This window comes from Nerophis lumbriciformis, linkage group LG04 (genome assembly GCF_033978685.3).
Source record: "Nerophis lumbriciformis linkage group LG04, RoL_Nlum_v2.1, whole genome shotgun sequence".
Taxonomy (NCBI): Eukaryota; Metazoa; Chordata; class Actinopteri; order Syngnathiformes; family Syngnathidae; genus Nerophis; species Nerophis lumbriciformis.
The window spans coordinates 8,094,468-8,121,559 of NC_084551.2; the positions used below are offsets into that span (position 1 = coordinate 8,094,468).

At 36.9% G+C, this 27,092-nt stretch overlaps 1 protein-coding gene across 4 annotated transcripts in view; it reads right to left on the reverse strand.

Annotated features, from left to right (window-relative positions):
- The window catches only part of cyb5r4 (cytochrome b5 reductase 4), a 90,427-nt gene that overhangs the window by 12,932 nt on the left and 50,403 nt on the right, over positions 1-27,092 (reverse strand). For 2 of the 4 annotated variants that reach the window (XM_061948542.2, XM_072912955.1), the window contains exons 2-12: positions 18,415-18,539; positions 18,175-18,328; positions 13,621-13,721; positions 10,796-10,880; positions 7,537-7,615; positions 7,385-7,442; positions 7,096-7,189; positions 4,791-4,823; positions 4,407-4,529; positions 2,124-2,264; positions 105-251 (exon numbers count right to left, since the gene is read on the reverse strand). In XM_061948542.2, coding sequence (XP_061804526.2) covers positions 105-251; positions 2,124-2,264; positions 4,407-4,529; positions 4,791-4,823; positions 7,096-7,189; positions 7,385-7,442; positions 7,537-7,615; positions 10,796-10,880; positions 13,621-13,721; positions 18,175-18,328; positions 18,415-18,498 — 1,099 coding nt within the window. In that variant the 5' untranslated portion in view covers positions 18,499-18,539. Of the gene's footprint in view, positions 1-104; positions 252-2,123; positions 2,265-4,406; positions 4,530-4,790; positions 4,824-7,095; positions 7,190-7,384; positions 7,443-7,536; positions 7,616-10,795; positions 10,881-13,620; positions 13,722-18,174; positions 18,329-18,414; positions 18,540-21,667; positions 21,696-27,092 lie in introns of those variants that run through there. The other 2 variants (XM_061948550.2, XM_061948535.2) reach the window with 2 other exon arrangements.

A 27,092-nucleotide genomic window follows, 5' to 3' on the forward strand; every position in this document is an offset into this window, starting at 1 on the left:
TGAATAATAAATACTCCTTTACGGTCTTAAGCTGCAGATGGAGGGTAGCTGAAACATGACAGTCTTTCCGTAGAATACACAGATGTGTGGTGGCCGAGGCTTACCAACATGCAGGCTGTTGAGATGTTGAGTGAGTGCTCCATCACTATAAAACTTAATCATGAGGTAGAGGTGTTTGTTTTCTGAAGAGGGATCGGGTCCAACGGAAAGCCCCTTGTCTACTGGGGTGTATGGCCTCACTACCTCCGTTTCTGGATAAAGTACAAAAATAAACAAAATTGATTTCAATTCATTCAACTCTTCAAGTGCACACACATTTTTTTCATGTAATATGTATGTTAAGTTGATATAAAAGCCGTACAGATCCTTCTAACATGTACACTGTACAATTAGGGATGAGAACCGAATTTGGTACTTTTTAAAAGTACCGACCAAAGTTCGTCAGTACTACTGGGTACCGATTCACCTAAACTCAAAGTACCATATTTCACTACCCTATGATGTCACTTCCGGTTGCAGACTTGCCCCTTGGCGGGCAAACAGGCGTTACGCATAACAGACTGTGTCAAAGTAATGTTGTCATTTTCCATGCCAACAAAGCAAGCATCCAGCATAGAAAGCATCTTAAAAAAGTAAGGCTTCACTTTTGAAGCATTGGATATGGCATATACATGCTACTGATTAGCATTAGCGATTTTACATGGCTATTCCAACACCTCCAAATTGTATTATCAAAACTTCAACTAAGATGCAAGTTACGATTAAACAGCAAGTGTGTAATAAGTAAAGTACTTGAAGTGTAAACAATTTATAGGGTTCAACAAAAGACAAGACTGACACATTCAACATAATGGCAAAGACTACTTCCTGACTACCGCAACACACCAGGACAGAATGAAATGAACGCGTACTTGCAAATGAGACTCGTAAGTGTAAGAAAATAAGATGTTAAATATGATACATTATTATTAAACACACCTAAAAGTACAGAAAATTGTTATCATTAAGCACTGATACTGGGACTTGGTACAGTATTGGTTCAAATGTAAAAAGGTACCAACCCTTACTTGCCTCCAATAGTATTGTAGCGTCCCAGAAGAGTTAGTGCTGCAAGGGGTTCTGGGTATTTGTTCTGTTGTGTTTATATTATCTTTATGTGCTCGACGCCTCAATCATTGGTATGTTTTCATCTACAAAACCATTCTGGGTATCACTCCATCTTATCTGTCTTGTCTTTTAACAAAGAAACAAGGAAGTCACAATCTTCGTTCAATGAATGTTCTGCAATTTGTCGTCCCCAAAGTAAGAACTGAACTGGGCAAGAAAGCATTTAGGTTTTCAGCACCGAAGGCTTGGAATAACCTACAATCGAACATTAAACTTCAAACCCTAGTTACGTTGAATGAGTTTAAAGCTTCTGTGAAGGGACTGCAGTCTACCTTGTCTGTATGCACATGTGTCATGTGAGTAAGTTTTAATGTTGTAAATGTAATGTGTAATGTATTTGTTTACTGTTTTTAATGTAACCTTGCTACTGCCCTCTTGGCCAGGTCTCCCTTGGAAAAGAGATCTTTGATCTCAATGGGATTTTACCTGGTTAAATAAAGGCTAATAATAATAATATTGTGTTGCGGTACGGTGCGGATGTTCTCCCGAAATGTGTTTGTCATTCTTGTTTGGTGTGGGTTCACAGTGTGGCGCATGTTTGTGACAGTGTTAATTTCATTCACCTGTGTGAGTGTGTGTCTAAAATTAACGTGGTCATTAAACTTGGTAATGATCGTACAGCGTGTCAGCATTTCTTGACATCTTCGAGTAAAGACCTTTGTTAACCCGCCCAACGCTACAGTATTGTAACAATGAGGCGATGATGGAAATATTTTAGGTTTCACTGTCCAGCAAATTTAGACTAGAAGTCGACATTTCTGCTTTTTTCTACCCAAAAATCCAAATACATTTATTGTTACACCCTCAAATCTAGAGACCTGACTGCTTGCTAAACATAGCGACAAAGTCGCTGAGTTGGCAAAAATGTATCTGTGGCAGATCATCACAAATAAATGAATGTATAGCGAACACTGAACACATTAAGTTTAGGCAAAGGACAACAGTTTCTTTTGTACCTTGAATGAGGGATTTGAGGTAGACATGTTTGCCAACAGGCACTTGCATGACAGTCCCACGAGGAAGTTGCAACTGAAGCACGTGTGTGTTATGATTCACCTCAGTCCGAGACACCAACACACAATCCCGATAGAAAAGAGCTGCAAAAAAAAAAAAGAAGCTGATGAGTAAATACTGCTTGTTCTCTCATTAGGGGTGCAAGTGAGATAAAGGATTTAACATTTTCAAAACTGTTTTTTTTAATTCCAAATTGTTCAACCTATTATTTTAATATAACCTTATCAATATGAATAAATATACTGGATTTCTTATTTCTCATTACTTATTTCTTGACTGTTTTTTTTTACAATGTTACACCTTTTCTACTGTTTGTATTTTTTTGCGAATATATATATACGGTATATATATATATTATCATACCTGCCAACTTTTGAAATCAGAAAAACCTAGTAGCCAGGGTCCAGGGGTTGCAGGCCCCGGTAGGTCCAGGACAAAGTCCTGGTGGGGGGTTCAGGCTTCGCCCCCCGACGCAAAATGATTATTAGCATTCAGACAGGTTAAAATGTTGCTAAAACCATCCCTTTTCTATCAGTCACAGTGACTTTTCAAAACAAAAATATTACAGCAAAAATCATATGGGTTGATTGACATGTTTATTCTGTAAGCTAACTTCAATAGTTTGAAATTATTTTGACAGTTAATGCCAGTTATCCTGTCAACCTTTCACAAGACTTCAATTTGTTAATTGAAAGTATAAACAGTATAAACACTTTTTACAGTAAACAAATGGTAAAACAGTACTAAACAATTCCATTAAAAAAAAAATTGGTGTCATTATTAACTTTCTGTCCAAGCTTGTATAATCTACTGCCTTGTTCAATTGTAAAAAATATTCTGTGCCTAAAATTCACATTTCTATCACAATTATCATACTGTAAACATGGTAAGCTAACTTCATTAAAATTAATAGTCCTGTCAATAGCATGGAATTACAATTCAAATGTAGTTTTTTTGTAAGCCTTTCAAAAGAATTCAAAATATGAAAAATTAATGAAAATTAATTTAAGCCATCAGACACTTGAAAAGTGGCACATCACATCTCTAATGTAATCATTTTAACTTTTCAACAGAAATAGCACTGCAAAAATATTAAGGACATACTTCTGTATTTTGGTAGTTATGCTGTCAACATTTAACAAGATTTCTTCAACTTGGACTTGAAAGCATAAATAGTATAAACACTTTTAACAGTATAACAGTACTAAACAATTCCAATAGATAACATTGGTGTCATTACCTTTTTGTGGCTAAAATCCGAAAAACGTTGAAAGTTTTCCACTTGTATCGCTAGCAACGGCATTAGACTTGTGTTTTTTTGTCCCAACGTGGTCTTTTACATCGCTAATTCCTCCGTGTCCGATCGAAAAATCTTGTCTGCACAAGGTGCAATTCGCGTAGTTTTCACCCTTTTTGGAACGGATAATTATTCCCGGATAGGCTTTTGAATATTCTTCACGGAATGACTGCAGTTTTCTTTTCGGTTTAAGACTCGTTTGCGATTTTTCTCCGGCTGATTCCATGATCGTTCGCTCGTTTGGAAACAATGGGCAACAGGTGCCTCGTGCTTGGCAGCGGTGCTATAAATAGCCTCGCGCATGGCATTCGGAATGGCTCGATAGGAAGTTACGGGAAGCAGTGTCGATTGTCATTGTTGTTACGCGATTTCGTGAATAAAACTTAAAAAAAATAAAAAAATAATTTTAATTAATGAAAAACCGTATTTTTTATCACTGCAACCGTAACCCGGAATAGGTTGATGAAAACCGTACTAATTACGGGAAAACCGGAGTAGTTGGCAGGTATGTATTATATATATATATATATATATATATATATATATATATAAAAAGAACAGTCTTGTTGTGGAACAGTCTGGATTCCTTATGAGTATTATTAGCCTTTTGTCATTTGTATCAATTGTTTTGGTTTGTTTAGGATTGTGTTCACTTATAAAGAGACCAAGCAACAAATATAATGTTATCTTTACCAAAGCATGAAATGTAAGAATGGCGCTGCATGTTTATCAATCATTAAGTTCAACAGTTGACAGGTCTTGTGTATTTTCTCATTCATCTTTAAATCACACCAACATCACGATCCGCCTTTCAACTAAGACACAATCTTGAACAAGATTACATCGACAGCATCTTGTAACTGAAGTACAGAATCCACCTCGGAATAGAACACAATTAAAACGAGTAGATTGAAAATGTTGAACTCACTTCTTTCTTTTTTGCATAAAAATGTATTGTGGAATTCCAGTGGCTGGCCAAGGCTTGGCCATTTTCCTTTTTCCTGCTTGTGTATGGTCACCTGGATCTTTCCCACGGTGGCGGCAGTGTGAACTGTTGACAAAATGTTAAAGTTGTCTTTACTTTAAAATATTTAACAAATGAGGAACGAAATATGACTCCGCTTTGCAAATTTGAACATGCCCTGTATGAGTAGGAAAGACTAAATTATACTTTATCGTCACCTCTTCTCTGTGTCTCAGCCAATACTATAAATATACATTCACTTATTGGAAAACACGCTTACAATAGCTAGTGTTTACAATTCTTATTAAAAAAGAAACAAAACAAGGAAATAAACAGTTGATATCTTACCAGCAATGTTTGCATCAACAGCTTCTAAAAGACCTAAACAGTATGAGAAAAAACTCAATATTAGAACAATACTACAGTATCTCACAGCAGCCATTGCAATATATCTTCTCAAGGCACAATTATATATATGAAAATAGAAGATCACTTAATAGTCCGTGTACAGCTTAGTAACTTCTATGGAAACAGAATGGAATGGCATTATTGTCTAGATAACACCAGATTGGATTGGCAACAACATATTTAATGCCAGTGTGGAAAGTTCTGAGTACCGTATTTTTCGGACTATAAGGCACAGTTTTTTCATAGTTTGGCCGGGGGTGCGACTTATACTCAGGAGCGACTTATGTGTGAAATTATTAACACATTACCATAAAATATCAAATAATATTATTTAGCTCATTCACGTAAGAGACTAGACGTATAAGATTTCATGGGATTTAGCGATTAGGAGTGACAGATTGTTTGGTAAACGTATAGCATGTTCTATATGTTATAGTTATTTGAATGACTCTTACCATAATATGTTACGTTAACATACCAGGCACGTTCTCAGTTGGTTATTTATGCCTCATATAACGTACACTTATTCAGCCTGTTGTTCACTATTCTGTATTTATTTTAAATTGCCTTTCAAATGTCTATTCTTGGTGTTGGCTTTTATCAAAAACATTTCCCCAAAAAGTGCGACTTATATATGTTTATTTTCCTTCTTTATTATGCATTTTCGGCCGGTGCGACTTATACTCCGGAGCGACTTATAGTCCGAAAAATAGGGTAATTCCATTTCATTTTAATCCGAAAAATATGAAACAATGAAATTCTCAAAGCTCACACTGAATGGACAATCAGTGAGTGGGCATGTGTGGTTTTGGACCCCTGCTATAGCACTCACCAAAAAGTGAATGTTGAAACAGAGTGATAGTTACAACCAATCACAATAATAACTATTTAGTCATCACATGTCTGCCACAATCATGTGTGTTCTTAAATGTGTGTCCCACGTCTTCCATGTGGAGAGCAGTTTTGATTTGGGCTTACATGGTGAACAACTAAAATGAATGTTTAGGGCTTTGTTTTATCCAGACGCATACATTTGTCCAAATATGGACAAGTAGACGCATTGTGGGTTTCCTGGACGTCGTCTACATCGCTAAAAATAAAATCTAAGGAAGAGAATCCCTCTGCCATCTTCCACTAGTTTGTTTTTTAATATATAAATCAACCGCTTGAATATTCCCTCTTCTCTTCTTTGACTCTCTCGTTGTCATTTGGGATGTCTGTTGTGATTTCCCTTCCTGGTTCCATGACCCGCCCTATCTTGCCTCTGATTGGCCTGTCCCTAATGTTTTGCCATAATCTTAACCAATCGTGACTCATCATAGTAAACCAACCAACCAATCATGGATGTTCTTATACGTAAACCAACCAATCATTATTGATGTTGCCGTATATGTTGTCCCCTGTCCGTGGAGTTACACTAGTCCACTTCTTTCTTTCTCTTCTCCCTCTCTCTTCTTTTGTAGCATGTAGCTTAACTAACTGCTACATGGGACTAAAAATAGCAAAGCTACAGAAATCGCTTCTTGTTTAAAAAGTAGCAAAGCTACTGCCAAGCTACTGGGAAATGTAGTTAAGCTACGTAGCGAATATTTGCTTGTGTGTCGTCGTAGTGTGTCAGTGCAGTGGGTGGGAGAGGGCAAGCGAAGGAGGAAGGGGAGGGGATTAATACCCCATGGAGTGTTGAGAGGGAATGGAAAGCGGGGGAGAATCAAGGAACACAACAAATTAGCGGCGTTTGGTCATTTTAACATGAAATAAATTATATCGATATTAACATGTTTTCTTAATTCATATCTTTTTTTTTTTTAAATATATCGATAAATCTTACAAACTCGGTATATTGCCCAGCTCTATGCCAAAGAATCACTTGATTAAAGTACAGTGTTTTATTTTCCTATATTTAAACAGTGTTACTGTTCAAAATGTGTGTAATGTTACAGTGGCCAAAAATAATAAATATACTTGTTAAATAAAACCTCTGCCTTGTTTTTAATGAATACTTAGACCTCTTATGCAACTGTATTTTAATGTTGGTCATTATGGTGGTACATGGAGAGTCAATCAAGTTTTTTCTGAGGTGGTACTTGGTGGAGGTAACCATTGCAGTAGAACATTGCCATATTTGGGTTGATTGCTGTTGTATTAAAATACAAATACTTGTTCCTCCTAACTTGAGTTTATTCACCACAATGAGGTGGAGACAGCGTGTGCAGTTGTTCTGCATTAAACCAGTGATAATACTCACATAAATGTATCACGTAGGACATTTTTCCGAGTAGCACTTCCAGTCGTAGTACACCAGCAGCGAGGTCAACAACAGTACAGCCCGATTTGGGTATCTGAGGGTAAAATCACAGTCACATTTAGTCTATTACATGGATGTCCCACTCGTTTCCGTTGGTTATTATTTTGACCTCAAAGAACCAGTAACTGTGAAACTTGTGTAAACATATCACATTTACAATAACCCTTGCATTTGAGCAGCAGTTAAGCAAGTATATATATTCATCTATACAGTATATACGAGTTGTTACCTTTCTTTTGGCATAAATAATAAGATGGACCGTCGACTCCGTTTGAAACCATTCATATCTACGTCAACAACACAGAGATGGAACGGAAGATGAAGTCAGCTGACGTGGTCATTACATTTGAATTTATCATTGATGTAAAATGATTTTTATACCGAGGGCTTGAGTCTTTGACTGTCAGAGAGGTCACTGGTGTAGTGGGGTTGAAGACTGGTGGAGGTGGTGGGACAATGCCTGGAGAGAGAAAAAAAACCTACTGTACATTACAAGTACAAAATGCCTTGGATTAAATTATTATTGTGTTCAACTTCTTTTTTGACAAAAATAAATATCCAAATCAGTTCATTAATGCATTGCGCTTTTTAAGCACCTAATGACTATTTATTATATAGTGGTAAATTAGTTTTGGTGCGCCCTACTTTTTGTAGGATTCTGTGTTGAACAACATCTTTTCCCAATTATGCTACGGCCAAACATTGGTTGGTTGGCTGGTTTGAGTTTATTTCAAACATGCATACAATTGCAATGACACTTCTTTCACCTATTTTTCTTTTTCTTTACAACATGTCCAAAAAGGAATAGAAGAAAAGCAAAGCTTATCTAATCCTATGTGTTCACTTCCTGTTCTCCTTTTTGCAACACTACTTAAATCAATGAGTAATAATACAGCCCTTCTCTTAAATGAATTAATTAAATAAGTTATAATTCACATAATGAAATAATTAAGATGACCTAATTTTCCAATGGGGTTTTAAACGTTGATCATGATTCATCTTTGTACTTTGTAAACACTTTGAGTTAGCACAGTTTCTTAGACTGGATCATATTAATACTTTGACTTCTTTACTTATTAATCCATTCCATAATTTAATTTTACATACTGATATGCAAAAGGTGCACATGTTTGGGTAGCAGGATATAGTTTACTTCGTGCATAATTTTAGCTGTTTTCAAATGTACTAAATTATTGAATTTCAATATTTTGGATTCAATAAAAAAGGGTTAGTGTATTATAGATATCCAACATTATGTATTTTTTCTAACTGACCTCTTTTGAAACGCGGTTAATGACTGAAGCGTACTTTTGTAGTTCCATCCATCCATTTTCTACCGCTTATTCCCTTCGGGGTTGCGGGGAGCGCTGGAGCCTATCTCAGCTACAATCGGGCGGAAGATGATGTACACTCTGGACAAGTCGCCACCTCATCGCAGGGCTTATTTCCCCATATTTCTACACAATAACTCAGATATGGTAACACTACCAAGCAGTAGAGAATATGAAGAGATTTTTGGTCCAGAACATATTGCTTTGTTCATTATTGAAGTATTTCTTACCATTTTTTATTACTCCCAAAATTGTAATTTATTTTACCCTTTCAATTTATATTCCGTCCATATGTATTTGTGTTTAACTTTATCTACTGTCACTGAATAGCACTGTTTTAGTTTTAGAGATTCAAGGATAGTCTGTTTTTGTCAAATCATCTCTTTAAAGGGGAACATTATCACCAGACCTATGTAAGCGTCAATATATACCTTGATGTTGCAGAAAAAAGACCATATATTTTTTTAACCGATTTCCGAACTCTAAATGGGTGAATTTTGGCGAATTAAACGCTTTTCTAATATTCGCTCTCGGACGTCACATCGGGAAGCAATCCGCCATTTTCTCAAACACCGAGTCAAATCAGCTCTGTTATTTTCCGTTTTTTCGACTGTTTTCCGTACCTTGGAGACATCATGCCTCGTCGGTGTGTTGTCGGAGGGTGTAACAACACGAACAGGGACGGATTCAAGTTGCACCAGTGGCCCAAAGATGCGAAAGTGGCAAGAAATTGGACGTTTGTTCCGCACACTTTACCGACGAAAGCTATGCTACGACAGAGATGGCAAGAATGTGTGGATATCCTGCGACACTCAAAGCAGATGCATTTCCAACGATAAAGTCAAAGAAATCTGCCGCCAGACCCCCATTGAATCTGCCGGACTGTGTGAGCAATTCAGGGACAAAGGACCTCGGTAGCACGGCAAGCAATGGCGGTAGTTTGTTCCCGCAGACGAGTGAGCTAAACCCCCTGGATGTCTTGGCTCACACCGTCCCTTAAGCCACCGAAGATGATCAAGAGAAGAATATCGACCCTAGCTTCCCTGGCCTGCTGACATCAACTCCAAAACTGGACAGATCAGCTTTCAGGAAAAGAGCGCGGATGAGGGTATGTCTACAGAATATATTAATTGATGAAAATTGGGCTGTCTGCACTCTCAAAGTGCATGTTGTTGCCAAATGTATTTCATATGCTGTAAACCTAGTTAAATGATAAATAAATGGGTTGTACTTGTATAGCGCTTTTCTACCTTCAAAGTACTCAAAGCGCTTTGACACTACTTCCACATTTACCCATTCACACACACATTCACACACTGATGGAGGGAGCTGCCATGCAAGGCGCTAACCAGCATCCATCAGGAGCAAGGGTGAAGTGTCTTGCTCAGGACACAACGGACATGACGAGGTTGGTACTAGGTGGGGATTGAACCAGGGACCCTCGGGTCGCGCACGGCCACTCTTCCACTGCGCCACGCCGTCCAGTTCATAGTTGTTAGTTTCCTTTAATGCCAAACAAACACATACCAATCGTTGGTTAGAAGGCGATCGCCGAATTCGTCCTCGCTTTCTCCCGTGTCGTTTTCGTCGGTTTCGCTTGCATACGGTTCAAACCGATATGGCTCAATAGCTTCAGTTTCTTCTTCAATTTCGTTTTCGCTACCTGCCTCCACACTACAACCATCCGTTTCAATACATGCGTAATCTGTTGAATCGCTTAAGCCGCTGAAATCTGAGTCTGAATTCGAGCTAATGTCGCTATAGCTTGCTGTTCTATGCGCCATGTTTGTTTGAGTTGGCATCACTATGTGACGTCACAGGAAAATGGACGGGTGTATATAACGATGGTTAAAATCTGGCACTTTGAAGCTTTTTTTAGGGATATGCGTGATGGGTAAAATTTTGAAAAAAACTTCGAAAAATAAAATAAACCACTGGGAACTGATTTTTAATGGTTTTAACCCTTCTGAAATTGTGATAATGTTCCCCTTTAATTTGTTCATTTCTTCTGGTATTATTTGTATCAGCTTCTGTGCGTTCGCTCCTGCGGAATCTTGTCCAACTGTGTTAATAATGTGTCTGTATTACAAAACATGCTTGAGTTAGCATGCTCTCAACCTAAATCTGCTCCGTATAGAAAGTCTTCTGAAAATGACAAATTATCATGATGATGGTTCAACTTAAGTTCAACTCGCAGAGTCGTTTTAAAGGGCAGTTCAGAAATGGTACCAAACTGTTAGTGCTGCGTGCAGACAAAAGACAGAAACTCTGCAAGTGAATGTACTAAAGAATGAATGCAGGAAAATTACCTTTAAAAGTAGCGGTGGGCTTAGTGGCCATCCTGCCCACCAGGCACTCTTTCAACATGGACTCATAGTTTACCCAGCGATGGACCTGTGAACAAACACTTTTAAACTTCACTTTGTAGAGCCTCTACCAATCTGCACTAATCAAAAACAGAGTGTGTTTCTCTCAAGTGTGGAGCTTCTACAATTGAACACACTTTCCAGTCATGACTGTAAATTACACTTGTTGTTCCCCATACGGTTTATCAGTTCCTAAAGGTGTGCACCACATAATAATAATAATTCTGGACATTTCAAGTCTTTTAGACTTTTGGGATCAAATTGTGTGGCATTAGTAAACAGTGCCACCATGTGGTGTATTTGTCTGCAAAATGTTAGAGGCAACACAGTAGGGGTGCATGTAGAGTAGAAAACCGACACAATAAAGGTGTCCTGTTCCCACATGACAGTACATTCATACTTGAAGTATCATGGAAGCATGAATAATATGCACTCCTCTGTGGCGTTTTGCAAATATCGCTACATAAAAAGTGGTCTAAAACCCAAATTACCTGCATCAATTATACACCCCCAACCTCAAAATTGTGCTTTTCCCTCCTCTTCACTCCCCCCGCATGCCTCTACCATGATATTCAGGCTTTCAACCACTCTACCCCTCCACTCTACAATTCACTCCCACAAGGCATCCCAACAATATTATTTACCCGCCTTCAAGCCATGATTCTAAACACCCATTTAGACTTTCACACCCCACACTTGGTTCATCCTTTTCTTTGTATTTTAAACTTTATTTTTCTGTGTTAAAGCTACTCTATACTGCATTTTACCTGTTTATTCTGACAATGTTTTGTTTTAACTATGTCTGTTTTCTGTAACCACCAGGTCATTGGAAATAAAGGTTATTAAAACGTATATTATTAATAATTATATACTGTACAGTGGTACCTCAACTTAAAAGAGACTTTTGAGGTAAGAGCTGTCTCTCGGCTCATTTTTATGCTTTAAGTTGCAAGCAGAAATTTTACTTTTAGGCATCAGCGCCATTAGTTGCAATGGCAAATGTCTAAAAGAACCCCGTAAGACCCTTCCAAAACATCCTGTCTTACGCGCTAGCATTAGTTGGATGATATTTATCAAATTAAAGAAATAAATGATCAAAAACATGACCAAGCGTGTAGTCTACTTGGTAATATGAGCATATCACTGCTAGTCTGCAGCATACTGAAGCAGAATGAGTCTAAGCCCAGCCAGCCATCCATCCATCCATCCATCTTCTTCCGCTTATCCGAGGTCGGGTCGCGGGGGCAGCAGCCTAAGCAGGGAAGCCCAGACTTCCCTCTCCCCAGCCACTTTGTCCAGCTCCTCCCGGGGGATCCCGAGGCGTTCCCAGGCCAGCCGGGAGACATAGTCTTCCCAACGTGTCCTGGGTCTTCCCCGTGGCCTCCTACCGGTCGGACGTGCGGCTTTACTTTGTGCTCCCCCCGCATGACAGAGCTTCTCACCCTATCTCTAAGGGAGAGCCCCGCCACCCGGCGGAGGAAACTCATTTCGGCCGCTTGTACCCGTGATCTTGTCCTTTCGGTCATGACCCAAAGCTCACGACCATAGGTGAGGATGGGAACGTAGATCGACCGGTAAATCGAGAGCTTTGCCTTCTGGCTCAGCTCCTTCTTCACCACAACGGATCGATACAGCGTCCGCATTACTGAAGACGCCGCACCGATCCGCCTGTCGATCTCACGATCCACTCTTCCCTCACTCGTGAACAAGACTCCGAGGTACTTGAACTCCTCCACTTGGGGCAAGATCTCCTCCCCAACCCAGAGATGACACTCCACCCTTTTCCGGGCGCCAAGCCCAGCCAAGAATGTTCAAATAATATCTAAGTGGCGGACATTTATCAATGAAAATATGAAAAAGTTGCTGATGGTGTGTTTGACAGAGAGCAGCTGAAATGAGATACCATAGAAGTCCATTCTCCAAGATAAATATTGTACCGGTACATTGTTTCATAAAACTGTTGTACTTGCCAGAAGTACATTCTATTGTATTGTTTTTCTACAATATTTCTTATCTAAAAGTTTGTTTTTCTTTTTTTAAAAGGCATGTTACATGATAAATTGGTGCTGTTTTTTGAGGGGCAACCAAAAACTAAATTGATTTAAATTAACTTCAATGTGAGTTGTTAGAGATACAAGTGCTTTGAGTTAAGAGCTCCATCACGACAACTCCAAACTTAATAAACTCAGCATTCTCTGCAGCAGTTCAGAATCAATATTTATCTAAAAATGTGAGAAAATTTGTTTGTTTTTTATAAAATAATATATATCAGAATGCTGCTTATTTAAAATGTATTCTGTGATGTTTGCTACAGACTATGCAGTTTATGGAACTTAAAGATGCTGACGTTTTTGTACGCCCGCTGGCTGGCCCTGTGAGGCGAATCTGAAACCTGATTGGTTAAAGAAATAACCTCACTGCCAATAAGTGACATCTGGCCAGCAGTACTGATTCTGAAGGCTCTGGTCAGATTACATTGACACATAGAAGCAGACATCTGATTGGACACATACGCGTACTGCATCAAAGAGACACTTTACAAAATGAACATAACAGACTGTTGAAAATAAATCAATACAAATTCAGTACTGCATCAAAGAGACACTTTACAAAATGAACATAATAGACTGTTGAAAATAAATCAATACAAATTCAGGGAACCGATACTAGAATTTAAGTTGTAAATGTTGATTTGTGTTTAAACTAGCAAAGAGAGCCTTGCTGGCCCTAACAGCACACCACAGCTTAAAATGATTCATTGTACATACCTGGTCAAAAAGGTCAGTGCCATCTATGCCCGCTGCCTTCATCAACTCATCTTCTCCCCCAGGGTGGTAGTCCATGTAAGGGCTGACATTATACACCAAACCTTCACATGTAACACACTATGTTAGTTCGGTGAATTCTGATGACATTTTGATTGTAATGTACTGCATTTCCCTCTCCTTCAGCAAAAGCATTGATGTCAACGTTGCCACTTCTACAAAGAATGTTTTCAAGTCAAATTTTTCAAATGCTTTGTTCTTAGTTTTGTTGTTTTTACTTTAAGTCTTGTGTGTAAATGAACCCAAAATTAAATTATCTTAACAATTTTAAGCTTTTGTTTCTTACAATGAAGATTGAACTTCAATTGAAGGCTTTTTTAAATAAATTGCCATTTTCTACCGCGTGTCCCTTTTGGGTCGCGGGGGGTGCTGGAGCCTATCTCAGCTGCATTCAGGCGGTAAGCGGGGTACACCCTGGACAAGTCGCCACCTCATCACAGGGCCAACAGATAGACAGACAACATTCACACACTAGGGACAATTTAGTGTTGCCAATCAACCTATCCCCAGGTGAATGTCTTTGGAGGTGGGAGGAAGCAGGAGTACCCGGAGGGAACCCACGCAGTCACGGGGAGAACATGCAAACTCCACACAGAAAGATCCTGGGCCCAGGATCAAACCCAGGACCTTCGTATTGTGAGGCACACGTACTAACCACTGTCCTGCCGTGCAGTACGGAGATGATTATTATTATTATTAGCTTAGGGGAGCTGCGCCACACTGTGTATGGAAACACATAGATCCCGTTTGCACTGCACACCAAATCTAATTGTTTTGCCCTAAAGTGACAGATCGGCTTTTTTTGCAACTCTAAACGCTCCAAAATGCTTCAAATCTGATCTTTTCGCAACAGATTCAGGCCCCATCAGCAGGTAGTCCAAATCAGATTGGAATCTGACCTTTTCAAGTGTGACCTTAATCTAAACACAATGCGACCTGAATGCAACCCGTACATGACTTTTTCGTCAGCTTTGGGCAAGCTATGTCATTCATGTGCGCAGGGAAAGACGCAGCCCGCCAGCAGAAGTGGATACTACATCACAACTTTCTAGTTCGGTGAGCAAAGTCTTTTTTCGATGGCTGAATTTTCGGTGCATCACTATTCAGTAGTACGCAAATAATAGGCTACAGTATATTTATCTATGAAGATATATTCTGATTTAGAAGAAATAGCGATAACAAATTGATACCATGGCGTATTTGCTTACATATTACATACATTGCGTAATGTGACCCATCCCCTTGTTCCACCCCCTGGGAGATGAGGGGAACAGTGAGCAGCAGCGGTGGGCACGCTCGGGAATCAATTTGGTGATTTACCCCCACTTCCAACCCTTGATGCGTAGTGCCAAGCAGGGAGGTAATGGGTCCCATTTTTATAGTCTTTGGTAGGGTAGGACTCGGCCGGGGTTTGAACTCACGACCTACCAATCTCAGGGCGGACACTCTAACCTAGGGGTGTCAAACGTGCGAATACAGGTTTTATCCGGGCCGCGGGATAAGTTTGCTAAGTATAAAAATTAGCCAACATTTTTGAATGAAAGAAGCCGCTGTTCTAAATGTGTCCACTAGATGTCGAAATAGCAATTCTTTGTATTTTTGTAGTTTATGCTACATATGTAAAAAAATAAAATAAACCACATGATGTCAGTGCACCAGTTGAGGAAAATGAGCAAATTACATAAACATCCTGTAATTTGATTAAAAAAATTTTTTAGCAATGAGTTGACTGATGAACATTATCACATAATTAATTCAAAAAGTATAAATAACGACAAATAAAGATTATTAACCGCAACATGTAAGTGTAACAAAAACCCAACAACATTATGATTTGTACATTTTCAGCATGTGCTTGTTATATTTTTAAACAAAGAAAACCATCTGAAGTTGTCTTTATTTTTAAGTTATCGTTCCGGGACTTTACCAGTCCGGCCCACTTGGGGGTAGATTTTTCTCCACGTGGCCCCCGATCTAAAATGAGTTTGACACCCCTGCTCTAACCACAAGGCCACTGAGCAGGTAATTTTGCAGTAGTAGCGACTTCCTTGTTCATACAGGTAATCCGGTCAACTTCCCTTATGTTCACTTTATCGAACTGACATGCAAGTGACATCGGGGCCACATTGGGGCCAATGCAGGTTTATACTGAAGTTTTATATAGAAGGTCACATTTTACTTGCAGTGTAAACAGTCAGCTGGAAAAAAATCATATTCCGAAAGCATTTGATTTGGCCCACTTTAACCTGCAGCATAAACGTAGTCTATAATTAGCTACCAGCTTGTCAGCCTGGATAATAAAACGAAATACAGGTTATCAACGTTCCTGTCGGCAATAAAAGGCATTATTCGGCGATGGCATCACACAAGTTTTCTTTTTCTTTTTTAAATTAATCAATACAACAAAACAATACACAACAATACCATAATAATGCAATCCAATTCCAAAACCAAACCCGACCCAGCAACACTCAGAACAGCAATAAACAGAGCAATTGAGAGGAGACACAAACATGCCACAGAACAGTCTAAAAGTAGTGAAACAAAAATGAATATTATCAACAACAGTATCAATATTAGTAACAATTTCAACATAGCAGTGATTAAAAATCCCTCATAGACATTATCATTACAGACATTTATAAAAAAAAAAAAATTAAAAAAAAGAACAATAGTGTCACAGTAGTTTACACTTGCATCGCATCTCATAAGCTTGACAACACACGGTGTCCAATATTTTCCACAAAGATAAAATAACTTATATTTTTTGTACATTTAATAGTTAAAACAAATTTAAATAATGGATCCCATATTCCAATATATGACTCATTATTATCTAAACTAAATGCAGTTTTTTCTACTGATATCATCTCCATAGCTTGTGTATGCCAGTCAGAATGTGTTGGACTATCAACATCTATCAATTTTTTTTTTTATATTACCCTTTTTGTTATTATGCATATTGAAAGAAATGCATTTTTACTCTTTGATGACACGTTACTAAATTGATGGAGATCTCCAAGAATACATATTTGCAGTGTCATTGGGATGTTTATATTAGTGTACAGCTCTGGTAATGGGTACATTCGCACCCACCTACACAAATGTACTTCAAAATGTAACAATCAAAATAAATATGACTTTTTTTTTTGTTTACTAGGGCATGAATATATAATATGCATTAGTTTGACCATTTAAAATCAACGATAATAAAAAGGAGATGCTTGGAAATGGCATAAAAATGCCCCAAAAACTTGGAAAAACGCGATTCATAGCGTTACTTTTTGGTGTAACCATCATGAGCGTTCTGTTCAGGTACAAACCCTGTTTCCATATGAGTTGGGAAATTGTGTTATATGTAAATATAAACAGATTACAATGATTTGCAACCCATATTCAGTAGGATTTAAGGTCCAAGCTATTGAATATGCTAAAAAGAACAGTAAGCAGCTATGTTTTATTAATATACCGTAGCTGCGTGTGTCAAATATGAGTCATTAAATGACTCCCGCCTCCTGGTGGTAGAGGGCGCTAGTGATCCTTCTTGCGACTACTCGGCTGCAGAAGAAGTGACAACAAGCAGCAACAGTGAGCAGCGATCGTTTATTTTTTTCCTCTCGCTTGCACTTTTAACATGGAGCATTACATATCTAAAATAAAACAGTTTTCTAAACTGGACTTTCAATCGAAGCAGGATGTAATAATAAAAGGGATATCTCCATCGAGACAGAGAGACTTTTAAAACTGAAGAAAGATAAGGAAGACTTCTATAAACAAGTTATCGATGCTTTTGTTCAGAAGGAGCTGTGCATGGACTTCATTTATAAGTAAAGGTAAGACCATAATAAAGTTTTTTTTTTAATTAAATGTGCTTTTCATGATGGTATCCTTACATCACACTCAAATTTATAAGCGCAGGCCTAAATTTACCGCATGCCTTTGGTAAGCGCCGGAGTGAGAAGAGGTTTTAAAATAATTAGCGCATGCTTACATTTACCGCATGCCTTTTGGTAAGCGCCGGAGTGAGAAGAGTTTTTAAATTAATTACCGCCCCGGTGGCATTTCAAGGAAATATGGTATCTCTAAGTCTGGTGGTGTTTTATGCTTTTTTTCCTTTTTGGAACATGTACTATACATATAATACAATAAAGTCCCATATAAAATTATGTTTCTAGCAATACTTTAATTTTGCCTTTGAAAGTAACACTCCAATGTCCATTAGTGGAGCTGTACACATTAAGGAATGTGATTGCTTCTTTTGTTGTTTTCAACCATAACTCTTTTATTCTCTGACATTCCCACAATAAATGAACATAAGTTTTCTTGAGAATCAGCCGATACTGATCGGTGGCCGAACGATTGGCACATCCCTAATGTGTTGTTTTAGTTGACACATTTTTTTCCCCCCTTCTCGATACAAGTTTGTACTAGTTTTACTTTCGGTTGAAAGAATTGTGATTATAAAAATGCCAAGTATAATCAGTGTGTATAGATCACCTCGTATACATGTCCAGCAGTCGTTCCTGGTGTTGTGTTTCTGTAGTTCTTCTTGAGTCACTTCCATCAGCCGTCCTCTCAGCCCAGTTAGATCTTTCCCACTTTTGGAGAACCGAATCCAGTCCATGAGACTGTGGCCTGGTTTCAAGGCAACCTTTATCACCGTTGACAGACATATATATAAAGGAGAACACGCAGTTAACTTAACATATAAAGCTTGTGTGGTAGTGTCATAGTTACCTTGGTCCTCCCCGAGTGGCCGGACGGAGCGACCCGCTGCTGGGAGCTCGGCGCAGGGAAGGACTGGGTCGGTAGGTTCAACATGTTGCGAACAGCCCGCAGACACCTCAACGTGCGAAGGAAACCTACTTATCGAAACCGTCGTTACCTCAGCAAGTTTGGCATTGAGGGGAATGTGTCAATGTCCTCCCTTTTGACACATCCCTACCTCACACTGTTGAGCAATGCAGCCAAGCTACTATGCTATTCTAAGATTGATAAAACATAACATTCCCAACATACATACTTTAACACGTTAACCGGGATAAGGAAGTCATTTTAAAGCTAAACTCAATTCCAGAGCAAATGCGCAATATTATTTACTACAATAACATCCACACTGTACACAATTACAGTGTATTTTGTCGGAAATGTTGGCTACCCAGTCACGTCATAGGACTGCGACGGAAGTTGGCTTTTATTTTCTCTTTTCCAGAGCAAAGGCGCAATATTATTAACTACGATAACATCCACACTGCATACAATTCCAGTGTATTTTTTATTTTAATAAACCTTCATTTATAATATGAATATTGACATACAATCAAGAAATAATAAACAAAACAAGTACATAAACAGTACAAAAACAATACAAAAACGGCGCCAGGGCGTTGTAAACTCAATAAAGTAACTAAAATAGAATGTTATATATAGAATGTTTGATCTAACTAAAGCATTTGACACAATTAATCACAATATTTTAATCAAAAAACTAGAACGATATGGCATCAGAGGGTTAGTCTTAAACTGGATAAGAAGTTATCTAATGAACAGGAAACAATACGTGAAGGTAGGCGAACACACCTCTACAACGTTAAATATATCCTGTGGTGTACCTCAGGGATCAATACTAGGACCTAAATTATTCAATCTATATATAAATGACATTTGTAAAGTTACAAAAGATTTAAAGTTAGTATTATTTGCGGATGATACAACAGCGATTTGTTTAGGAGAGAACACACAGAAGATACTACAAATAATAACAGAAGAAATTAACAAATTAAAAAGATGGTTTGACAAAAACAGACTATCGTTGAATCTCAGTAAAACTAAAATAATGCTATTTGGTAACAGTAGAAGAGAAAGTCAAACACAAATACAAATAGACGGAATAGAAATTGAAAGAGTAAATGAAACCAAATTTCTAGGTATAATGATTGATGATAAATTGAACTGGAAATCTCACGTAAAAAATATACAACATAAAGTAGCAAGAAACACGTCAATAATGAATAAAGCAAAACATTTTCTAGAAAAACAATCACTTCATATTCTCTACTGCTCACTAGTGTTATCATATCTGAGTTATTGTGCAGAAATATGGGGAAATAATTACAAAAGTACACTTCATTCATTAACGGTGTTACAAAAAAAGATCAGTTAGAATAATACATAATGTTGGATATAGAGAACACACAAATCCTTTATTTATTGAATCAAAGATTCTGAAACTCTACGACATAGTGAATTTGCAAACAGCTAAAATTATACACAAAGCAAACTATAACCTGCTACCCAAGAATATACAACAATTCTTCTCAAAAAAAGAGGAGAAATATAATCTTAGGGAGAAATGTAATTTAAAACATTTGTATGCACGTACAACACTTAAGACCTTCAGTATATCAGTATGTGGAATTAAATTATGGAATGGATTAAGCAAAGCAATCAAACAATGTACTAATATGATCCACTTCAAGAAACTCTTCAAACTTAAAGTGTTTACAAAGTACAAAGAAGAAGAACCATGATAAACATTCTGAATTTATTTAACTCATCCATTCTTTCATTCTTTCACTCACAAAATAATCTTACTTATTTCAACATATGAAATGTAACTTACTTCACCAATTATTATTTATTTACTTATTTTATTGTGATCACTTATGGAGTATATTGTGAATAAATTGAGAACAGGAAGTGAACAAAAGTTTTAGCAACTGTTATGTAAAAGAAAAGGGGTAGGATTAAATAAGCTCTGCTTCTTCCTACTCCTTTTCGAACATGTTGAAAAGAGAAACTGGAGATTGTGATGTATCATGTTGTATACTTGCATGTTCGAAATAAACTCAAACTCAAACTCAAACTCAATATATATATAGATATATATATATATATATATATCAGTTTTATATATATATATAGGCCCTGCGATGAGGGGGCGACTTGTCCAGGGTGTACCCCGCCTTCCGCCCGATTGTAGCTGAGATAGGCTCCAGCGCCCCCCGCGACCCCAAAGGGAATAAGCGGTAGAAAATGGATGGATGGATATATATATATATATATATATATATATATATATATATATATATATATATATATATATATATATTCCCTCATTTTTAGACAAGCCTGTTGGTTAAATAACACGTTTACTTGCGTATCCTTCCTTGCTTCCAAATGGTGTAAATGCGGCTAATGTAATTGACTATAGCAGGGGTCGGCAACCCGCGGCTCTAGAGCCGCATGCGGCTCTTTAGCGCCGCCCTAGTGGCTCTCTGGAGCTTTTTCAGAAATGTATGAAAAATGGAAAAAGATGAGGGTAAAAAATATATTTTTTGTTTCAATATGGTTTCTGTAGGAGGACAAACATGACACAAACATCCCTAATTGTTATAAAGCACACTGTTTATATTAAACCATGCTTCACTGATTCGAGTATTTGGTGAGCACCGTTTTGTCCTACTAATTTTGGCGGTCCTTGAACTCACCGTAGTTTGTTTACATGTATAACTTTCTCCGACTTTCTCGGACGTGTTTTATGCCACATTTTTTTCTGTCTCATTTTGTCCACCAAACTTTTAACGTTGTGCATGAATGCACAAAGGTGAGTTTTGTTGATGTTATTGACTTGTGTGGAGTGCTAATCAGACACATTTGGTCACTGCATGACTGCAAGCTAATCGATGCTAACATGCTATTTAGGCTAGCTATATGTACATATTGCATCATTATGCCTTATTTGTAGCTATATTTGAGCTCATTTAGTTTCCTTTAAGTCATCTTAATTCAATTTATATCTCATGACACACTATCTGTATGTAATATGGTTTTTAATTTTTTTTTGCGGCTCCAGACAGATTTGTTTTTGTATTTTTGGTCCAATATGGCTCTTTCAACATTTTGGGTTGCCGACCCCTGGACTATACCTAACAAATCTTGGCTTGATTGTACTAATAATAAATAGTAGTAACAAAATATTGCGACATACCAGGAATGAAAATGCTCGTTAATGTGCCAAAAAATGAAAGCTGTCCATCCGACTCGTTGTCACTGTCAGTGTCGTCATTCTCGGAATCTCTGTGCTTTTCATCAGACATATTATTTCATTCTGTATATGTTTGTGGAGCAAATAAGCATCCAAACACTTCGTCACCGCGCCTCTAATCTTATAAGTGGATTTGTCTGCCTTCAAAATAAAAGCCCTAGCACGTTAATATTTAAATAATCCAAAATTAATATGTCTGATTGGAGCAATAAACCATCCATTTATTATATTGATTACGTTACTCACTAAAATTAAATATTCTTGAGCTCCAACATTATGGACAGGGAAAGTATTTAATTTCCACTTTCTTTCAAATCTCAATGTTGTGTTTCCAACTTTTACTTACATATTTTTAAACAACCTATGCACACCAATTTATTGTTATGTATTTTCTGCACAATTAATCTTAGCATATTTTTTAAAACCAAATTAACTAATGTTAATTTATAATAAGCCATTTTTAGATTCTTGCTGCCTTAAATACCTGATTTTGTGGGAGCATTTCTAAAAAAAAAAAAAAAAATACTGCTAGATCGTCACAAAATCCCAGAGGGTTCTGATTAATATGTTAAAGTACATTTGCTCCTGTATTATAATGACGTCATGTTGTATTAGTAAACCAGTTCTTTTTAAAATAGTGGGATGGGCCCCGGTGCAAAGGGGAGCGTGTGCTTTATCAGTATCATGCTTCAGACCTCGCTTCGAAAAGCAGCGCACTGCAAAACGTGCTCATTGTGCCATTAATCTTGACTTCCTCATGTTGATTAAAATAAAAGATCAGCACAAATTGTTTTATTCATTTTTGTTTTGGAGGTTAAAGTGTTTTATATATTGTGCTACTGAGTTAATGCTGCTGTTCATTTTGAATGTATTCGTATTTATTCAATCGTATTTTTCAGTATTAGTTGGCTCAAATAGGTCAAAAAATGTGTATAGTTAAATAAGAATATTGATTTTTTTTCATTTAAGACAAATTGATGCATTTATTTTCTGTTATAGACTAAAACACAATATTAATAAAGCTATGTTCTGCTATAAGTTGATCTATATTTCTTTATTTTTTATTTTCCTTATTGTTAATATACAATGTTATGCAAAGGTGTACTTATAACAATTTTATAGACAATTGATACTATTTATAGGGCCGGTGGAGAGCATACATCCCGGAGAGTGTCCAATTTTTTCCAAAGAAACAAATGGACAAAAGGGCCCTCTTTTATATTTTAAATGTTCTGAAAAAAAGACTCATCCAAAGTAGATATGATTTTTAAAAAAATGATGTGCCCAACAGCCTGCAGCTCAGATATATGGCAAAACTTATTAATTATTATTAATATCAACAATTTCTCATCTTTTTGCCTTTTCCTCCCCTTTTTTAGCTGTATTGTTGGCTACACCATTGTACTATAATTATACAAAATTAAGTAAATATAATAATTTTTGATGTACACATGATTAGCAATAATATACAGCTATTGGTGCCTTGAGAAAATGCTGTACTTTTACTTTGCTCCCTGCAGATGGCAGCAAAGACACAGATTGGGGAACAGGTAACACACACAAAAAAATATTTTTGGTGCCTAAAATTTTAGATTAAATTCTGTATGTATTCAAGACTATTGAATTAAACACAAAATAATTACAGCATATCGATATGTGGACTAAAAGTATGCATCAGATTAAGGAACTCAATAACAAACAATGTCTAAAAACATTCAAAGGTAAAAAAAACAAACTAAATAATAATAAGTTTCTCATAACAGCACAGACTATTTTGGCCTGTCAGAAACATACTGTTACAATAATCTTACCAAATAACGTTAGAGGTGCACAATAAACCCAATAAAAAAAGCTCTCGATTCACCCTAACTTGTGATTTTATTTTCTAAATGGCTGCCTGACAAACAGACATTGTCATTCTATTTAAGCACTAACGCTGCACTGCCGTTGCCATAACGACTGACACTTCCATATCCTCTCGCGATATGCACCTGACAGGCCGAGTTGGCTCTGCCGCCCTGGTTCTACTCAACAATGGCATCTGTCATGCATTAATTCACTTTTCTTTAGACTTGTCTTTACTGTTCCTGCATGAAAGTACTGTTGACTTGATGGATTATTTTCAGTCTTTCTATACCTTTCTATGAGGAAAGTCCTTTGTCACAAAGACCATTGCACGTTTCAACAAAGAGTCAATCAATAGCAACAATAATATTAATAAAAAAGTGTTATTTTTTCTTTAAAACTTGATTCACCCTGAACATTTTGCCTCCTACATTCAGTCGTCAAATGGGATTAATACATCTTTCACAACATTATTCATTCTGTAGAATACACACTGAAATAATTCCAGATGAGGATTTGGGATGTTTGTTTTGTTGTTTATGCATGGTGCAATCATATGTGCAAATATGTATTATATACGACTCATTTTGTTTTTTTGTTATGTTTTACTTTTGTAGCTGTATGGAGAAATGGCAGCTGGTTGCATCAGCTCTGTGCTCTTTTACTGTATTTTGTTTGAAGTTTCCCTCTGGTTTTCATGTGGGGTTTTTTTTACCTTATTTTTTTTGGACTTTTTGTATCTGTACTGTAACCACATAATTTCCTCGTGGTTGGATGAATAAAGTACATCCTTTCTTATGCCATCCTATCATATCTTAACCTTAAACAATGTTCCTTCCTGCAGTTGCAAAGTTTGCTGTTATCTGATTCTTTACAGACCCCAACAGTCTTTCTGTCAAATTGCATAATGACACCCACCTTCATCTTCATTTACAGTAGTATTTACAGTGTGGAAAATAAGTAACTGATCCCCTGCTGATGTTGTGACTTTATTAGAATATTTTTTTTAATATTTATTATTTAGTATGTTCACTAAAAACAATAGTTAAAATGTTTGCATTTTCAGGCTGTGAAGATGTTGTTATCATGCTTGTAAACAATTAGCCACAGCAGAGATGTCCGAAGTATTTATACGGAAGGTCTGAAAATGTGTTTGATGTTTTTATATAATTTTTAAATTCCATTACAAATACATACATTTACGCAAAAAAAACAAAAAACAATTTTTTATATATATATATATATATATATATATATATATATATATATATATATATATATATATATATATATATATATATATATATATATATCCGTCTTCTACCACTTATTCCCTTCGGGGTCGCGGGGGGCGCTGGAGCCTATCTCAGCTACAATCGGGCGGAAGGCGGGGTACACCCTGGACAAGTCGCCACCTCATCGCAGGGCCAACACAGATAGACAGACAGCATTCACACTCACACACTAGGGCCAGTTTAGTGTTGCCAATCAACCTATCCCCATAAATATATATATATATATATATATATATATATATATATATATATATATATATATAATTGATTGATTTATTTATTTATTTTATTAACGAAATAAAACAATTTCCAAATGGCCCCTTGTACTTTGACTTTCCAGCATGCGACCCTTGATGGAAAAAGTTTGGAGAAATATATACGTATATATATATTTGTAAATGTGTATAAATATATTTGTACATATATCTTTGTATGTATATATGTGTGTGTGTATGAGTATATATATATACACATACATATACATGTATATGTATATGTATATGTGTGTATGTATGAGTATATATGTATGAGTATATATATATATATATATATATATATATATTTACATACTCATACATACACACACACACACACACACACACACACACACACACACACTCTCTCTCTCACTTACTCACCCCCCCCCCCCCCCCCCCCACACACACACACACACACACACAAAGATATATGTAGAAATATATTTATACACATTTACAAATATATATATATATACGTATATATTTCTCCAAACTTTTTCCATCAAGGGTCGCATGCTGGAAAGTCAAAGTACAAGGGGGCCATTTGGAAATTGTTTTATTTTGTTAATAAAAAAAAAGAAAAATATAGAAAAACAATCATATGTAGGGTCCATTTTGAAATAGTTTTATCTTGTTGATAAAAAAAAGACTAATGTTACGGTCAGCTTTGTATTATTGGTAACAAAATGTTGCGTCTTCAAATATATAGGTAATGTCTGTTTTTAGCATTTTTTTTTTTTACAAAATAAAAATCTATCAAAATGGCCCCATGCAGCATACTTTGACGTTTTAGTATGACTTGTGATTTCAAAACCAAGTATGCTTTCTATCAATTTGTCCGTAAAAGAGACCAATACTTAAATACACAAGGAATTGTGTAATACTATGAAGAGATTATACATGAAATACATTCACTGTAACAAGCAGCCATAACTGCGATGTGGCCCTCAACGAAAACAATTTTGACACCCCTGATTTAAATTGTTTACAGATATAAATCTGAATAGTTGCCCTTGTGACCAAAGTCATCTGGGATAGGCTTCAAGCTTTGTGCTTGAAAGCACCAATGTTTGTATTTACCAATAAGTAAGGTTGACATTTCTCACCTTCCTAAAGTAAATATGTACTCTCCCACACTTTGCTATCTGAGAGTGAGATAAAGGGGGTGACTTGGAAGAAGGCGTCATGGAGGTAAAAGAGAGGCCAGATTATGTTGGAACGATGGTTCAACAAGTTGACAGCTGATAGTGTTTAAACCACACATTGTTCTAGGCTGCTGCTGGTTCCATTTTACAGCCTAATTGCACCTTATATGAGGTGAAAACATCCATATGGTAAATTATAAATACATTCCTGTATACTCGACTCACACCTTGTCAGAATAATGCAGGGGATGTAGTTCTGTGGACATTTTTTTATAAAGTAGGGAAGGGATTCATATGGCCCCATTGGAAGGTGGGGGGTTAATCATTTTGCAATGCAGTCTGCAGGAAATGATGGAAAGCACCACTCTACATAGCAACGGACGCTGTGGTCAAAGTTGGAATTGCCACAAAACACATTTTAAGATATTCAACACTCTACTGGCATCTGGCGGCTAAAGTGGTCCGTGCATCCCCCTCCCCCATTCGTCATGTTTCATGTGTCAGTTAAACCGTGACGAACGGGGCCTTATGAATCCCCTTCCTACTGTATGTGGTTCAGCACCTCAAACAACACAAGGCCCAAGACAGAGAGGTCAAATGCAGGACACAAGTGGACTAAAAGTCATATGTGGCTGAGGAACACAAGTGGGTTGCTGCTGGAGTCTGCACTAAAATGATACAAATTACAATCAAATTCAGAACAGATGAGTGCACTGAGAAAGGCAACAAGAATGTGCCAGTGAAACAGTTCGATAGATTATGCTGTAATTTAATAATAAGGATGGATTTCTATGGGTCAAATGCCACATTACAACATTTTGATGGA